Source organism: Urocitellus parryii, chromosome 2, assembly GCF_045843805.1.
Source record: "Urocitellus parryii isolate mUroPar1 chromosome 2, mUroPar1.hap1, whole genome shotgun sequence".
In the NCBI taxonomy this organism is placed as follows: Eukaryota; Metazoa; Chordata; class Mammalia; order Rodentia; family Sciuridae; genus Urocitellus; species Urocitellus parryii.
This window is the reverse complement of record NC_135532.1, coordinates 62,459,624-62,479,220: the sequence shown is the minus strand read 5'-3', so window position 1 is coordinate 62,479,220 and position 19,597 is coordinate 62,459,624. Positions and strand designations below refer to the sequence as shown.

The 19,597-nt window shown below is 33.9% G+C and overlaps 1 protein-coding gene across 2 annotated transcripts in view; it reads left to right on the top strand.

Moving 5' to 3' along the window:
* Nucleotides 1-19,597, top strand: part of Klhl1 (kelch like family member 1) — a 392,360-nt gene that overhangs the window by 208,391 nt on the left and 164,372 nt on the right. For both annotated transcript variants that reach the window (XM_077792806.1, XM_077792803.1), the window contains one exon: nucleotides 10,195-10,407. In XM_077792806.1, coding sequence (XP_077648932.1) covers nucleotides 10,195-10,407 — 213 coding nt within the window. The remainder of the gene's footprint in view (nucleotides 1-10,194; nucleotides 10,408-19,597) is intronic.

Genomic DNA, 19,597 nt, shown 5'->3' with positions numbered 1-19,597 from the left:
TGAAGTGTCCTTCTTTATCCCTTTTGATTAGCTTTGGCTTGAAATCTATTTTATTAGATATGAGTATGGACACTCCTGCTTGTTTCCGTGGTCCATATGAGTGATATGATTTTTCCCAACCTTTCACCTTCAGTCTATGTACATCTTTTCCTATCAAATGCGTCTCCTGTAGACAGCATATTGTTGGGTCTTGTTTTGTGATCCATTCTACTAGCCTGTGTCTCTTAATTGGTGAGTTTAAGCCATTAACATTTAGGGTTATTATTGAGATATGGTTTGTTCTTCTATCCATATTTGTTTATTGATGTTACTAAACCTGATTTGTTATCCTCTTTGACTACTTTCCCCCCTTTACTGTCCTACCTCCCATTGTTGGTTTTCAATGTTGTTTTCCATTTCCTCTTCCTGTAATGTTTTGCCAAGGATTTTTTGAAGAGATGGTTTTCTAGCTGCGAATTCTTTTAACTTTTGTTTATCGTGGAAGGTTTTAATTTCATCTTCTAACCTGAAGCTTAATTTCGCCGGATACACGATTCTTGGTTGGAGCCCATTGTCTTTCAGTGTTTGAAATATGTTATTCCAGGATCTTCTAGCTTTCAGAGTCTGTGTTGAGAGATCAGCTGTTATCCTGATTGGTTTACCCCTAAATGTAATCTGCTTTCTTTCTCTTGCAGCTTTTAAAATTCTCTCCTTATTCTGTATGTTGGACATCTTCATTATAATACACGATTCTTGGTTGGAGCCCATTGTCTTTCAGTGTTTGAAATATGTTATTCCAGGATCTTCTAGCTTTCAGAGTCTGTGTTGAGAGATCAGCTGTTATCCTGATTGGTTTACCCCTAAATGTAATCTGCTTTCTTTCTCTTGCAGCTTTTAAAATTCTCTCCTTATTCTGTATGTTGGACATCTTCATTATAATGTGTCTAGGTGTGGATCTCTTATGATTTTGCACATTCGGCGTCCTGTAGGCTTCTAGGATTTGGGATTCTGTCTCAATCTTCAATTCTGGGAAGTTTTCTCGTATTATTTCACTGAATCGACTGTTTATTCCTTTGGAATGGAGCTCTGTGCCTTCCTGTATCCCAATGACTCTTAAATTTGGTCTTTTGATATTGTCCCATAATTCTTGGATGTTCTGCTCATGGTTTCTTAGCAGACTTGCTGAGCTGTCTATGTTCTTTTCCAGTTGAAATACTTTGTCTTCATTGTCTGATGTTCTCTCTTCTAAGTGATCTACTCTGCTGGTAGTATTCTCAATTGAGTTTTTAAGTTGGTTTATTGTTTCCTGCATTTCTAGAATTTCAATTTGTTTGTTTTTTATTACCTCTATCTCCCTGTGAAATTGATCTTTTACTTCCTGGATTTGTTTGTCAATGTGATCTTTCATTGTCTGATTTTGCTGTCTCATGTCTTCCTTGAGACTCCAGATCATCTGAAGCATATATATCCTGAACTCTTTATCTGATATTCCATCTGTTGCAGCTATTACCTCTTCTAAAGTTGAGTTGACCTGCATTGCTTGTGGTCCTTTCTTTCCTTGTCTTTTCATACTGCTCGCGTTTCTTTCTGCTTGGTGCAACTGTTGTGTTTTGAAATTTACCCCCTATTTATTTATGTTGCTCTTGTATACTTGAAAAGTCTCCCTTGCAGGTGCGGGCGGCGGCTGTGCCCCTACTCCTATTGGGGTGACGTGTCTACCACGCTGGCGGCTCTCTGGGCCTGTTCCGGGAGTGGAAGGCGGCTCTGCTCTGTCCCTATTCCAATTGGGGTGTCGTGACTACAATGCTGGCAGGACGCTGGGCCTGTTCCGGGCGTGGGCGGTGGGCTTGGCTGGCGGGATTCCACCTAATGGCAGTCCCTAACCTCCCTGCTTGCTAATTAATGGCTTCTCTGAGGCGCCACGCCTTCTGTAGCTTCGGGGCAGGCCGCGCGAATCAGTTGGCCTTGATCTCTGGGGTCCTGCTGCTGGCTGTTTTGATGTTGCAAGCTATTGGAGAGTGGTGGTGTATTCTTCAGCTTTCCCGGATGGTGGCCGCTGACTGCCTCGGCGGAGTGTCCGCTGTGGGGGATGGGACTGTACCGCTTCCTTCCCCTTCTGAGAACCCGTGCTCGGCCCAAGGGTCCGTGTGGGCTTGGCTGGTGGGATTCCACCTAATGGCCTTCCCTAACCTCCCTGCTTGCCAATTAATGGCTTCACTGAGGCGCCACGCCTTCTGTAGCCGCAGGGCAGGCCACGCGAATCAGTTGGCCTGGGTCTCCGGGGCCCTGCTGCAGGCTGCTCCATTGGCCTTCTTTGACCTGTAGCAGTGTAACTAATCTCCCAATTTATCTTCACACATCTTTCCTTTCCTTGTTTCTCCAATTTCTTCAGATTGAGCTCCCCTCACTATGATCTGTAGATCTTAAAATTTCTCTCTAGAATGACAATAGTCATTATATTAGGTCCCAGCCTAAGTCAGTATGATTTTGAAGTAAACTAATTACATCTGCATGAACACTATTTCCACAAAAGTTCACATTCTAAGTTTCCAATAGGTAGGAGTATTTTAGGGAAACTTAGAGTCTAAATGTTTTTGTCTTCTCCCAAATTCATATGTTGAAGCCTAAGTTCCATTTGTGATGGTAGAAAGATGTGGCCTTGGGGCTGGGGACGTGGCTCAAGCGGCATGCGTGTGGCCTGGGTTCGATCCTCAGCACCACAGACAAAAAAAGATGTTGTGTCCACTGAAAACTAAAAAATAAATATTAAAAAAATTCTCTCTCTCTCTCTCTCTCTCTCTCTCTCTCTCTCTCTCTCCCTCTCTCTCTCTCCCTCTCTCCTCTCTCTAAAAAATAAAAGATGTGGCCTTTGGGGAGTGATTATGACATGAATACATGAAGGCAAGGCCCTCATGAATGGAATTCTTTCCCTTATAAATAAGAGTTTATAGAGATCTTTCCACTCTTTCTATCATGTGAAAACACAGTGAGGAGATTCCACTTACAAGGAAGACGCCCAGCCCTCTGAGAGCAAATTTGCTAGTGTCTTGATCTTGGACTTCCCAGGTTCCAAAATATGGAGAAATAAATTTCTATTGTTTATCAATTATTCAATCTAGGATATTCTCCTATATCATCCTGAACAGAAATTAGTATCAAGAATTGGGATATTATATAACAAACACCTAAAAATATGAAAGCAGCTTTGGAACTAGAAAATAGGTAGAAGCTAGAAAAGTTTTGAAGTCTATTCTAGAAAGAGTGTTTATTGTAGTGAATGGAATATCAATTACAATTCTGGTGAGGGCTCTCAGAAGGGGAAAGCTGTAGAGAAAGCCCAGGTTTTCTAGGAGATCTAAGTGGTTATGATCACAGAGATGGTAGAAATGTGGATGATAAAGAACATTTTGATAATATCTCAGACCTCTAGACTTTACCGTTTACCCAGATACAAGGCTGCTTTCACAGTTTTAGATATTATTATTATTATTATTGAACTACACAACAACAGTGGAAAGCATTACAATTCTTATTGCACATATAGGGCACAATTTTTCATATCTCAGTATATAAAGTATGTTTATGCCAATTTATGCCTTTATACATGTACTTTGTTATTGGGTTTTTTTTGCATTACAATTCTTTATACACATATATATCACAATTTTTGTATCTCTTTTTGTATATAAAGTATGCAGACACCCAATTCAAGTCTTTGTACATGTACTTTGTATAATGATGTCCATCACATTCCACCATCCTTGCTAACCCCCTGCCCCTCCCTTTCCCTCCCACCCCTATGCCCTATCTAAACTTCATAATCTATTCCTCCCATGCTCTCCCTCCCTACCCCACTATGAGTCAACCTTCTTATATCAGAGAAAAATTTGAGATTTTTTTTGGGGGGGGGATTGGCTTACTTCACCTAGTATTATCTTCTCCAAATGCCATGATTTTGTTCTTTATTAATGCTGAGTAAAATTCTATTGTGTATATATATATATGCCACATTTTTTTTTATCCATTCACCCACTGAAGGACATCTAGGTTGACTCCACAGTTTAGCTATTGTGAATTGTGCTGCTATAAACATTGATGTGGCTGTATCCCTGTAATATGCTGTTTTTAAGTTCTTTGGGTATAGACTGAGGAGAAGAATAGCTGGGTCAAATAGTCGTTCCATTCCCAAATTTCCAAGGAATCTCCATACTACTTTCCAAATTGATTGCATCAATTTGCAGTCCCACTAGCAATGTATGAGTGTACCTTTTTCTCCACATCTTCGCCAACACTTATTGTTGTTTGTCTTTGTAATAGCTGCCATTCTGACTGGAGTGAGATGATATTTTAGAGTGGTTTTGATTTGCGTTTCTCTAATTGCTAGAGATGATGAAGATTTTTTCATATATTTGTTGATTGATTGTATATCCTCTTCTGAGAAGTGTCTGTTTAGGTCCTTGGCCCATTTGTTGATTGGGTTATTTGTTTTTTCAGTGTTTAGCTTTTTGAGTTCTTTATATACCCTAGAGATTAGTGCTCTATCTGATGTGTGAGGGGTAAAAAATTGCCCACAGGATGTAGGCTCTCTGTTCACCTCACAGATTGTTTCTTTTGTTGAGAAAAAACTTTTTAGTTTGAATCCATCCCATTTATTGATTCTTGGATTTAATTCTTGTGCTATCAGAGTCTTTTTAAGGAAGTTGGGGCCTAATCCCACATGATGGAGATTAGGGCCTGCTTTTTCTTTTATTAGATGCAGACTCTCTGGTTTAATTCCTAGGTTCTTGATCCATTTTGAGTTAAGTTTTGTGTATGGTGAGATATAGGAGTTTAATTTCATTTTGTTGCATATGGATTTCCAGTTTTCCCAGAAACATTTGTTGAAGAGGCTATCTTTTCTCCAATGTATGTTTTTGGCACCTTTGTCTAATATAAGGTAATTGTAATTTTGTGGGTTAGTCTCTGTGTCCTCTATTCTGTACCATTGGTCTACCAGCCTGTTTTGGTGCCAATATCATGCTGTTTTGTTACTATTGCTCTGTAGTATAGTTTAAGTTCTGGTGTAGTGATACCACCTGCTTCACTCTTCCTGTTTAGGATTGCTTTAGCTATTCTGGGTCTCTTATTTTACCAGATGAATTTAATGATTGATTTTTCTATTTCTATCAGAAATGCCATTGAGATTTTGATTGGAATTGCTTTAAATCTGTGTAGTGCTTTTGATAGTATGGTCATTTTGATAATATTAATTCTGCCTATCCAAGAGCAAGGTAGATACTTCCATCTTCTAAAGTCTTCTTTGATTTATTTTTTTAGGGTTCTGCAGTTTTCATTGTATATATCTTTCACCTCTTTTGTTAAATTGATTCCCAACTATCTTATTTTTTTGAGGATATATCAATTTCTATCTTAGTCTTTTCAGGATGCTATAAAAATACCTGAGATTGGGTGATTTATAAACAAAGAAATTTATTTCTCACTGTATGTCAGACCAAACTGAGGGACATGATATTGAAATTAAAACAAAAGCCATCTTTTTTGTAAAGTAGCAAATAGTTGGTCAAATTGTGTCCTAGTGTTTTGTAGAAGCAGCAACATGAATGATGAAATGGGATATTTTCAGGAAAAATCTCTAGGCAAAGTTTTAAGGAGTGACTTTTTAAAATCCTTTAGGAAAATGCAAGAAAAGAGAACTTACTAGAGAAATAGAACTTTAAAATTTGGGAAACTATCATTCTGGTCCTTTTGTGAAGAAGGAAAAGCATGCTTAGGAGAAAACACAAAGGATGTGGCCAGACTTTACTACCTGTGCCCTCCAGAGTGGCAGCGAGTGTGACTCACACCATAGTGTTGGCTTTACTGTCATAGAAATTTGAAACCTTGTATCCCTCCAGTGAATAATAAAACAGGAAAGACACTGCTTAAGAAAAATCAAAAGATGGTTTCAGCCTTTCTTCAGAAAATAGTATAGTCATGCATATGTTATGAAACTCTCAAAACATTGCTTTTCAAAGGATACTTAAAAAAGCATAATTTTAAAATTGCACTTGGAGTGATGTCAGTCTTATCAGTCTTCAAAAGGAGAAATGTTTCCTTAAGTAACTACAATTTTTTTTCTTTTTTCTTGCATTTTGTGTTGTTTTAATAATAGGTATTAATGAAGTAAAGAAGATTAAAGTTCACTTCAATGTTATTTGAATAATAAATTATTTTTCTATTAATTTAAAACCTATATTTTAGGCTACATAAATAACAACAAGGTAATAATTAAAGAGATATAATTATATTCTGTTTGACCTAGTGCTACCATTAATTTTTAGCTAACATTTATGTGATGTAGAAAAATGATGTTTCTAATAAAATCTCAATGGAATTACTACTTATTGATATATTACCACTTTTATAATAGGGAAAAATAATAGAGTTAAAAGAAGATGATATGAATATTAGAGAATAGTTTTATTTTAAACTGAAAGAATACCAAACAATACTGGTAAAAAAGAAAACACACCAAAAAACCCTTTATTTAGAATAAAACAAACTTGAATATTTTCAGCTAAAAAATAATTTTAAATAATATGAAGTAGAAAAAGTAAATGTAGGGTTTAGAATTTCTTTCTTTCTTAGGTAGTGGCATCTTACATTTAATACCAAATTTTGTTCTTTATAATAGGTACTTTTAACCAATATATAGAATATATAGGTGTGTGTGTGTGTGTGTGTGTGTGTGTTTAAATGGGAGAGATTGTCATAGATTTAGAATAAACCTCTTCCATTATCCTACCTAAAATACTCTTTCAGTATTATTTCCCAGAGTTTTTCTGTCCTCATTTCCAATCAAGGTGATATACCAATCCTGGCTTCACATACTTCATTACCTACTGTTATGTTTTTGTTTTATGGTCAGAATACCATTTTTCTCCAGCTCCTATTTTCTAGTGTAAACTCTTTCCAAATATTTTGGGTCCATTGAATAAGTCACCTTCTATGGAGTTGCCTACCATCATTATATACTACATTTTTTATACACATCTCCTCTACTGTAAGCTTTTGATTCTATTTTATCCTCCCTCACAAGTTATTCACAGCCGTATATCAGATGTTAAATAAATTTGTTGAACAAATTAAACAGGCCAAGAGTTTAGATATCTCAAAATATAATTTTTTCAGATCATAAAGTATTAGGGTGCATAAGCAATGTGAGAAAATTAGTGTGAACTAATATTATTACTTTTATAAATAAAGCATAATAGAACTAAATTTCAGAAATTAGATTGCAATCACCATAGAAGAATATTCAGCAGGGAATAGTGAAAGGCGACTTGAGGTATGGAAAGCAAAGAGAAGTTTATGATTCCATAGTATGTAAAAATAACAATAGTAAACAACATAGTAAATGGCCAATTCTGACAGAATTAGTAATGACTGATACCAGCTTCTAAAGTCCAGTTTATTTATAACAGTTTTATAAATGCAACAATATATAAATCCCAAAGATTTAGCGTGGCTCAAAAATATAACATTATGTGAATATAAGATAAATTAGATACAGGTGTAAAAGAGCAGAAAAAGAGAAAGCAAAGATGCTGTAGTAATACTAAATGAAACTATTATCAGAATTTTCAGAAAAAGAAACCAAACCATAAAATGCTATAGCTTTCACGCCACATGGATTTCAATTTGACTCTAAGTTTTCTAGAGGCCAAATAAAAAGAGAAATCTGATCAATTTCATAATTTACAACATCTATTATAAAAGCAAACCAATTTACTCAGCAGAAGTGCAATTATTCCTGCTACTAAAACCTGAAAGAAATTTTCCCCAAGGGTCATCATAATAGGACACTATGAAATATAATGAAACATGCCTTGAACAATATCTTTATGATAGATACCGCTAAGAGTTTCATAGAGCTTTAAAATGATATTCTACACTATATACTGATGGTTTAGCTCTATAATTCTGTGTATAGTTTAATATAGGCAGAGATTTTTGAGTAATTGAAAAAGTGAATGGACAAAAATAATCTTTCTAAGATTTCACAAATACTTTTTTACTTTAGCTCTTTAGAAAATGTTGATAGAACTTCTCAAAACACTTAGTTTGTTAATTCACTAAATAGTTATTGAATTTATACAGCACAGTATAAACCCAAAGGAAACAGAGGGGACAAAATGATTTCCACTAACAGAATTAACTCAGGTACTATGTGATGTTGATGAATTTTATAAACAAATCACATTACTTCTAAACTATATTATTATGAAACTTATGTAAATAAATGACAGAAGACCTGAAAGAGAGTAAAAGTTAACATCCTCTTGTTGAAGTTAAGCATACTTCAGCTCCCAGGATATACTCCCATCAACGGTCAGATTTCTCCTCAGAACAGGAGTGGGTCTGCTCTCACCTGAAGATTATTGGTCCCTTGATGAATGCTTTATTCTTTTTTAGCATAGTCACATGGCTTTTAAAAAACAGTCATAGCCTCACTCAGATTTTATCTTAAATTGTGTGTCCTATTGAGTCTATCACCACTATAATGTTGTGACCATAACCCATGTTCTGAGAAGCTTTAGTTATATCTTCCATGGAGTTGCCTCAGGAGACATTGGAGGAGGTGGAGAAAAAGGAGTCCAAACATGTTGGTGCAGTGGCACACACTTGTAATCCCAGTGGCTCAGGAGGCTAACACAGGAGGATTGCAAATTCAAAGCCAGCCTCAACAACATAGCAAAGCCCTAAGCAGCCTAGCAAGACTGTGTCTCAAAATAAAAAATAAAAAAAGGAATGGGGATGTGGCTCAGTGGTTGAGTGCCCCTGGGTTCAATCCCTGGTACAAAAAAAAAAAAAAAAAGGCTAAACATTGTTTGTGGAATCTCTATATTCTCTAATAATATACCATACACAGAAGCCTTTTGGCTTAAATGTAGGAAAGGTTTTGACAGTTTTAAAAATACATTTACAAACACTGTACTACTATGTGCCATTTTACCCACATTGATCTGCAAGATCAATCCATCTATTCAATAAATGCTTAGTTCCTCTTCTATTTTCCAGGCACTGTGACAGGATCTAGATATACAGTTTACAAAAGTCAGGGTCTAACAGCTTACAATTTATAATGAAATCTCAAAGTGTACCAAAGATTAGCAACTGTTTGGTAATTGCAGTGGCAAGGATATACAAACTTTGCACTGTGAAGATCTAGTGGAACTGAAGTTAGGTCACATGAGACAAGATAGAGAGCTAGAAAAGCTCATATAGATAGCTATTGTGTCCTTGATATGACAGAAATTAGGAAAATATGGTAGATAAATTCATATTTAAGCAATAGAGTGAATAAGGAGAACATGTTAACAGGGAAAATTTAAAGAGTAATTTTTCTTTCAGTTGTGACTGGAATGTAAGTCAGGGAAAAAAATGAATGATAATCAGAAAATGTCAGATAATGAAAAACCAGAATTCTTAAACAAGAAGTTTGAACCAATACAAGGGAGACCATAAAATTAAACAAAATCTTTGAATGATGCCATACGCACATTTATATTTTAGAAATATCATTTTGGTATCATTGTAGAGGACACAATTGAGATGCTAAGAATAGACTCAGGCAGAGAAATTAGAAGCTGTGGCAATCAGGAAATAAAATAAATGAAAATCTGAATTGAGCCAAATAAATTGTCATGAAAAGAAGGAGCTATGAAAGATAATAAGAGGTTGGAATATGGGATTGTTGTGACTACTATAGCCTCTCTCTTCTGCTTTTCTTTTTTCCCATCTGAAAAAACAATGATACACCTTATAGTGTTACACTTTAATGTAATTTTATTGCCATTTTCTGATGCTTGTATATGTAGTCAAGCTTTTAAAAATATGAAATGTTATTCTTTTCATATTCACTAAATCTTACACAGCAGAACACTTGAAACTTGAACATTTAATCACTAAGTATATTCTGCCCGCATAACAAAGCTCAACATTATAATCCTCCAGTTATTACAAGATCTGTGCTGTCTCGGATACATTTACACTTCAATTACAATTACAATGCTTTCATCTTAACAGCTTCTAGTTTCTGAAGGATTGAGTCTCAAGGATTATGTTATAATGAGAACAAAGGTTATTGACTACTTTTCTCATTTCTTTCTGAGATGCTTTACTTGCCAAATAAAAGTGAAGCAGAATTTATGCCAAAATGTTTTCTCCCTCCAGGAAAACATAATGGAAGTTATAAGAAATCAGGAGTTTTTACTCCTTCCAGCTGAGGAGCTCCATAAACTACTAGCCAGTGATGATGTAAATGTTCCTGATGAAGAAACCATCTTCCATGCATTAATGATGTGGGTCAAGTATGACATGCAGAGGCGATGCAATGACCTGAGCATGCTTCTTGCCTTCATACGACTGCCACTACTTCCACCACAGGTAATTATGTGTGTTGCTGTTTTCATAGACACAACTTAATGAAAAACTATTTTAAAAATAAGCATCACAACATGTTTTATGTACTCACATGTTTGAAGTCTTGGTTAAAACTTGTAATTTTGCAAATTATCTATGTACAGCATTGCTAATCAAGGGACTTGGCTTTATCAGCTGCTATGGCCCTCTCATCTCTGCTCTCAGCGCAGCCAGGGAAAGAAACTGGACTGGACCAAGAGTATGGGGGATGAAGAAAAGACAATCAGACACACATAGAGAGAAAAAGGTGGGGCTGGGGGTGACACTGCTCTTTGATGGAGAAGCAGTGACCCAGAGCTATCTCAGCACATTTATTATATAGGATTCATCATCAAAAGTTTATTTATGGTAAAGTTTTAACAAAGCAGACAATCTGAAGGATGCAAGACTGCTAAGACATTAAGGTCATCTTATTATGCTCAGAATTTTCTATCCCAGGGAGTTGGTGTTGAACTTAGGGTCATGACTAATAACTCTGAGCCTTTGCACATAATTTCTTTTGGCTAGTATCACCATAGCATTTGGGACATCTTGATCTGCACTTTTACACAGGCAGTTGCCAGCACAAACTAAGCCATGAGAGAGTTAGAAATACCAAGATTTAAATCACGTCTCTAAACAATGAGATATCCAAAATTAATCTTAAAGATGGAGCTGACCTCTGAAATAATATGTTAAATTTTATGTGCATATATTTTATTGGGAGACTTATTCCTTTCATCAGATTCTTCATCTGGATCCAAATCATCACAAAATTTTTCGCTAATACTATATTACTAAGAATGTAGAGACTTAGGCCATCAAGAAAATATAATGGGAAAGGATGAAATGTTAATAGCTAATACAGAAGTGAAGTTTGTGGTCATATATTAAGATTTAAAAAGTTTAAAACATCTCTGAATCAAAAGTAGAAAACCATGAAGACATACATAGAAAGCAGTAATTGTATTTTATTTTACTATTGAGAGGAAAAAAGGAGATAAAACAGAGGTAAAGAATTTATACAAGTACCTCCTAAACAAATTACATGAGTTTGTCATAATGCGGCACTTTCAAAAGGAAACAAACCATGGATTTAGATTACTGGACAAAGAATAAATTGTGATACCAGAAATGGATTTTTTCAAATCTCCCATGCTAACTGCTGATGTTAGATATTTTCACATCTTGTATCCTCTCTTAAGTCACAAGTGGCCAAAGATAGCCAATGATAGGTAGATGGTCGTTATCCAATAACAAATGCTAGGGCATAGCCATTATTATCTAGCCATTTACACTGTTTACTGAAATTCAGGGAGCATGGAGTTAAACTGGTGCTCAAAAATTATCAGAAATATTAGGATGCCCAGCAGAGGAGATCAAGAATGTAACCAGGGCTCTATCTTCTCACAATATGGTTTTTCTTTCATACCATTCTTTCCCATTCTTCTGTCATCAGCTATGGGGAGAAGTTCCCACCTGAACATCAGAAAAGAGATGCAATCCTATGAGATCATTTTGTTCTTAAAGCTATATGTTATGTATTGGGATATGTTTCTACTGGTTCAGCTTCTTTATCTTCCTTAGTGAAGAAATATTTTAACATTAAAGATTTTTTTAAGTAATATTTTATTTTGGCATGACTAACTAGTAGAAGGATTTTAAGTTAATTAGGGGGTGGGATACACTGGTGATTAAACCCAGGGATCCTTTACCAATGGGCCACCTCCCTTGTCATTTTTATTTTTTATTTTGAGATAATGTCTCAGTAAGTTACTCGTCCTAGACTTGAACTTGTAATCCTCCTGCCTCAGACTTCCAAGTCTGCTGTTACAGGGGTGTACCACAGCAACCAGTATAAATGAATTCTTATCACAATGTCCAGTAGGCATAAGCATAGTATTTATCTATTTTCCAATCTTCAAGTTCTCAAATTGGTGGTACTATACTCATATCTTTATGTATTATTTCAAGGAATAAATGTTCAGAAGAAAAATGCAAAAATATTTTCTTTTTATAAAATGTTATTGGTATACCGGAAAAAACATTATTTCCATAACTATTATTAGTGAATTGCAAATCATTAAAAGCATTTTATCTGCAATGTTTCTAATCATAAAAATGTAGGTAAAAGGGAAGGATTATTTACTACATGTACAGAGAAAAAAGAAAACAGGCTTACAGAGGTTAGTGGTTTTCTTAAAGTCACACGGCTAAGAGGAAAATCCAATTTTCCTGAGAATCTGAGCTGGCATATATGAACATGCACAGAGATAGTTTAACTGTAATTCAAGGTTTCTTTCCATGTGTGCTCTCTCACCTAGAAGACCATAAAACTATTCTGAATGTAGCAGTTTTTAAGGTTTTTATAAAGACAGTGGGGAAGGAAAAAAAAAGCGGGGAAAGAGGAATTAACATGTATTTATTTCTTTAGTTATCAAGCAGAATTTATTTTATGTCACTTAAATTCTATAATACTTATATATAGTAAGTATTAGTCCCATTTCACAAATGAGTAAATTAAAGAATCAGCATGATTACCATCTTTCTATTAAGTTTTGCAGCTTGGATTTTAATCAAGTTGTATCTAGCACTAATGTGGTTCTTCCACTAATGAGATATTGTCTCAGAAAAGCAGGGAGCTGAAATTGCGAACCTTGCTTCTCATGTTCCAATAAAAAAACTCTGAAGTCAGACAAAAAATATCATGCAAGAGAATTTTATTATAAATAAAATTGAGGTGAAAATAAAGTAAAAGCAAACTGAGGTTTATGCAGGAGCACTCTTGAGAGAGGGAGAGAATGGGCCATCTCCAAGCAGACAACAACAAAGGAGACAACACTGTCCCCAAATTTATTACTGTTTGATGTTTACCAGGAGTACTGGGGATCACCTTCTATACTCTTAGCCAATCAGGTGATCAGCTCCTTCTTCACACGTGGCGGTGGAATTTTTGACCTCAATTTGTCCTCTCTGGAACTATCATAGTGGCCATCCTATTTAGGGGAGATTTCATCTGCAGATCAATCCCATATTAATGTGGACACTGGGGCCACTAACTGTTAAGAAGTCATCTTAGTGCATCTGAGCTACTAAAGGAATCTTCCTTCCCAGACAAATGGAGACACCTACAGCCATAATTCCAAGATTCACACCAATATCAATGGACCTAGTCAAGAGTTATTTGCTTAATCCTTTTCAATTGATGTAGTTTCCCATTAACTCCTTTGCTTCTGTTTATTTTCTACAAATTAGCTACCACCCTTGGCCTTCTCCTCTACTTTGAAAGTAGTTTAAAGAAGACACTAAAGTAATTAAAGAACCCTTGTGACATTGCCAAGCATTTCATTGCTCATTGTTAGCTACTGCCTAACAATATGAGTGTGATGTTTGTTTGTTTGTTTAGCTTCATATTTACCTCAGTGTTCAAACAGGGAGTGGGAAGAGAGTTTAGCTAAATGTAGGATTCTATAGCCTTTAATGTGTACTTATATGCATCTTAGGTTCTTCATGAAAATCTGTTAATGTGACCGGAAACACTATTTTCTTGATCCCAGAATCATAATTCTTACAATGACTAATGATATACAGCTCTTTTACAACCCTTAAGTGACTTCAGTGCATATGCTATGTGTATTTAAACACACACAAACAAGGAGTTTGTGTGAGCTACCATCGAGACATATATAGGTAGGACATATGGAATTTCAAACAAAATATGGTAGGTGAATGAGAAAAACATTAAAGAAAAAACTGAAAAACATTTAATAGTAGAGGAAGTTATTTGGACCACATGCCACAGCAAGATTTCAGCATACATAAGAGTAAAAGTATTAGAAGAACCATGACTCTAAGTAATACTAAAATAAAGACTGGTGATATAGCTCAGTTGGTAGAGTGCTTGCATTACATGCACACAGCACTGGGTTCAATTCCCAGTACCAAAAATAAATAAATAAATAAATAGACTAATAACAGTTTCAATGCTAATCTCTTTCTTTCTTCCTTTCTCTTTCTCTCTTTTTCCTTCTTTCCATAGATGGATATATATATATATATATATATATATATATATATATATATGTAATTATAATATATGTAATATCTTTACATTATTATAATGTATGATTATATGCTGTTTCATATATTAAAAACACAAATTACATTTCTATAAACTAAAAATATTTAAAGGAGAAAGAATTTTTGTTTTTCTAGTGAAATAAGGATTACTTTCAAAAATACCTGGCTAATTAGTACTTGAACTGTGTCGTGAAGAAGACTTGAGAACAGGATTTGATTTGTGCTTTTGTAAAATAATTCCTGATGATATAAATGATCACTTTCAGATGAGTGAGAGAATCAATGTGAGAAATCAATGTGAAATATTTACAGTATCATTAACCAAAATATTGCAAAGCAGTGACCAGGGTAAGAACAGAAAAATTTAAGTTGATTTAAAGAGATGTTTAAGACAAAACTATATACATATAGAGAAAAATAGCTTCTAGAATAAAGTTAGACTTTGTAATCAGAAATTACACTTAAGCCAGGTGTTTCTGTGATTATATCTTGCAAATGTATAAAAGAATTCTAGAATAAAATGTAGCAATAAAAGTAATGAAGGTGACTTCATCAGCAGTGGCTACATGACAAAAGACATATTAGTGCCAAAGAATAAATTTAGCTTACAATAATAATCTTGTCTTATATTCATGAGGCAATGTACCAAATAGATTTCAAAATATATTCAATCTTTACTCACAATCAGCATTCTCATGCTTCTTATTACTTAGTCTATTATGTGTGTCTGTGTATAAGTATTAGTTAGGTGCATAGGAGAAAATCTATTCTGATATTCTTTATTAATTATAAATGAGTACATGCCATTATGAGGTATTAGTTATGGTAATTTGGTGTAGAAATTATAATGAGGATGTAAACTTTAGTAAAAAAATATGGATTGTATATGAGAAAAGCAGTAAATAAAATGAACTTCAGAAAACATAAAAAGACTCAGAAATAACAATGTCTTTCATTCTGTATTGAGATGCAATAGCTTAAACTGAAATAAATTCAACTATTTTACTTTGCTGTAGAAAGTACCAGAGGAAAATGAAAAAGGAAAGCAATAGATAATTGAGCTGTCTTCAAGAATGAACTCTTATTATTTAAAATAAGTGAGGAATAGAATTTTGTATAATAGTTTTCATATTTTTCTTGAATACCCCAAGGTTTAAAATTTCAACGAAAAAATATGGAAATTTAAGTGATTTAAAAGAATGACTAACATTTACTATTCTGTAACTTTCATTTCAACTGATTTTAGTTTCATATATATATGCAAATATATATACCCAAATGTATATAAATTTACTATATGTACATCTTTAAAAGTATACATAGAGCAGAGGGAGCAGCTCATTGGTAGAGAGCTTGCCTAGCATGCTCAAGGCTCTGGGTTCAATCCCAGGACAACAAACACAAAAAAAGTACACATAAATATCAATTTTGGTGGATTCTTTTCTGTTCAGCGTTCAGTCATTATGTGTCTCTAAATATAAAGTGAAAACAATTCTATATATAATAAAGCTAAAGGATATTCAGGGAAATCTCACACAGAGAAAATTTTGAAAGTTGAAGATATACAGATAAACTTTGCTTCATAACTTAGAACTAGTATTATTTCAGTAATTAAACCTATTGATTCTTTAAATATGTAGCTGTGTGTGTGTGTGTGTGTGTGTATTTGTACACAGGTGCATTTACTTTTATTTTCTGTAGCAAAAGTTAATGGGAAAAACATTAACAATGTAATTATAAAATATTGTCTAGATATAGAAGAATATGGTTTAATCTGATAACAAACAATAAAATTATAAAGAAACTCAAGTGTTTAATATTAGGAAATAAAGACTACTTTTACTTTATAATAATTGATTTCTTTATGAAAACTCTTCTAAATTTATTCCAAAAGCGTCTCTGTGGTGGTAATAATAATACAAGAAGCAAGAGCAAGGTCTCCAACCTTTGTCTTTAATCTTATAGTGACAAATGATCTGATACCAGTGACATAAAGACTTTGTTGCCCATAAAAATTACAGCCATGAGTAAAAACTAATGAAAAGCAAGTAATGTGATAAAGAGCAAATCAGTACAAAAAGAGAATTCATAAATCACAATGGAAGATATACCAAATAAGTTGCATTATTGAGTAATTTATGTTTTGTTTAATTTTACTTCTCTAAACTAGTCCCTGATAAGCCCAACAGTTCTCTAAGTTGGTCTGCAAAACTTTGGTGTTTAATGTATTGTAGATCTTATCTTTATAAATGAAAAGAATAGGAAATCTATTAACTCTTCAAATGAATAAGGCCAAAAGAATTGTTCAAACAAGTTAATAGAATGTTTTCACATCCATTGTTATATTTTCATTGTGTTACTGTGCTTGTTTTCTCTCTGATTTGCTTGTTATCTAGTTAGTTAATATAGAAATAGTCTTCTCTACAAAACTAAAATATAAAAACTGGAATAGGATTACTTTTCTCTAAAAGAAATCTGAAAGCAGTGTCTTCAAAATGAAAACATAGACAATATATGCTTCTAAAATCTTAGTTATTTTAAATTCTATTTAGATTTATGACCATTTAAACTACAGTGACATTCAAAGTTCAAGTTACATTATTACAAACTCTGAAGACTATTTTTCTCATTCTCAGTAAATATCATGACCAACTATATTAGGGTCCTCTAGAGGAATGGAACCAACAGGAGATATATATATGGATATATATCCATATAATATATATATATGAATATATATAAACACAGTTCCATTTTAGTTTGTAGTCTCCACTTAAGTTCACTCTCCCACATGCCATTCATATATGTGTGTGTGTGTGTGTGTGTGTGTGTGTGTATACTCTCATTAAGCATGTTTCCCATTAAATGCTTCCTATTCTATTTTGTTGCTTAGTTCAGCTTGCTTTTATCACTTTCTTCAAATAATTTTTGTTAGAATAACAAACTTTCTTGTTCACAGCCAGGCACGTTGGCCTATGCCTATAATTCAAATGCTTGTAATGCTGAGGCAGTAGCTATCAAGAACCCATTCAAAAAGCCAGCTTCAGCAACTTAGCAAGGATCTAAATAACTTAGGGAGACCTTGTTTCAAAATTTAAAAAAAATAAAATAAAAAGGACTAGGGGCATGGCTCAGGGTAGAGTTGAGTTCTATCCCCAATACTTAAAAAAAAAAAAAAGTCTTGCTCACAAAAATAGATCCTGGCCTAGTTGAACTCAAATCTTTCTGAATGGACAAATGAGAACTTTATTTTAGGCATTAAGAGAATTTTGGCTACATTTATTTTAACTATTTGTTGACATCATATGCTTCTAGAAGCAGTTAGCACATAAATAAAATTTAAAGACATAACATGAAATGGCATCACCAAAGAATTGAACATAGCTAGATAAGGAAAGATGACAAAGGATGAAGTTGTAAGGTATCAACCAGAACAAATAAGAAAAAAGATTTGTCTAGGTTTGACATAAATCTCTGCATTGATGTATTATAATGAATCTAACAGAGAACACTGAGAACATTGTCATAAACAGGGATGGGAGCACAATGATTCTGAATTTACTAAAAATCCTTTATTGAATGGACATTGCAAAAGTAAATTTGAATGGAATATAATATCCCATTTGTTTCTTAGTTAGATAAATTTATAAAACATAAATTTATCAACATTCCTCTAATATCTAAGGCCATGATATATTTAAAGACTTGCTACATGAAAATTTTGTGACATCTTATCAGAAAACGAAGTTCACTCCAAAAAATAAATGCAATTGAATTTAAAAATTAAATTAGTTCATAAGTATCTTCATACATATTTAAAAATAATATAGATAGCATTTATCAAGAGAACTACACAGGGATATGAGGGAAATATTGCTGTGACATCCACCATCTCATTGATTGCCAAAATTGATTTGAATGATCTGCTGGCTAGGCAGGTATCTCCTTCTCTCTCACCCTCCCTGTGCCATGCTTTGGGTCAAAGAGGACCACCTTCCCTGATAAGGAAGACAGTTCTTCAGTCAAAGACATCAAAGATATATGATTAGCTATGCTCCCCTGTGGGAAACTTCAAACAAGCTCTCAATGTTTTCCATACAGTGCAAGAACAATTATTTTTCTATTTTAAAAGTTAAAGGGAATTTAATTTTTATCATGTTTATGTTACAGATAATCATGAAATTTAAAAGGATATAGTAATTTGTAGGTGAAATAATAAATATTGTGAAATATTTTAATAAAACAAATGCAATTTAAAACATTAGACCTTTGCTACTGATTTTAATTTAGGTTGTGGAGAAGCTGAATTATCTCTTAAAGAACCTTAATAATTTAAGTGAAAACGTGGAGTGGGTAATCAAATGTATCATTCAGAAGTTGTAAACAGGTAGCAAGGAAATATAAATCAGGAAAAAGTTAGCCTACTTGGTAATGCATGCCTATAATCCCAGCAGCTCTGGAGCCAACTTCAGCAATTTAGAAAGACCCGGTTTCAAAATAAAACATAAAATGGACTGGGATGTTGCTCAGTTGCCCCTGGTTCAACCCCTGGAACCAGGAAAAAAAGAAAATAAAATCAATTTAAAAGATCAAGAAGCAGTTATCACATAAATAAAATTTAAAGACATAAAATGAAATGGCATCACCAAAGAATTGAGCATAGCTAGATAAGGAAAGATGACAAAGGATGAAGTTGTAGGGTATTCAACCAGAGCAAATAAGAAAAAAGAAGAAAAAATTAGTTTGAAATGGTGTAACGAATTAAATAGAATAAAAAGCAAAAGAACCTGATATCCTGGGATTTTAGGAAAGAACCATCTCAGAGGAGTGAGCTATCTATGATATCAAATGCTGCTGAGATGTCAAATAGGAAGAGGCTTAATAATTGCTTTTGTATTTAACAACCTAAAGGTCATTGCCGATTCTGCCAAAATTCACTTTATGGAATAAAACTAAAGAAGATTGGGAGACTAGAATTTCAAAGAATAAATGCAGAGTATTCAAAACTGAAAAGAAAAAAAAATAGTTCTGTAGGTGACTGGATTTAGTTAGCTAAAACCAGTAAGAAAAAAAATACATACATACACAAATGCAC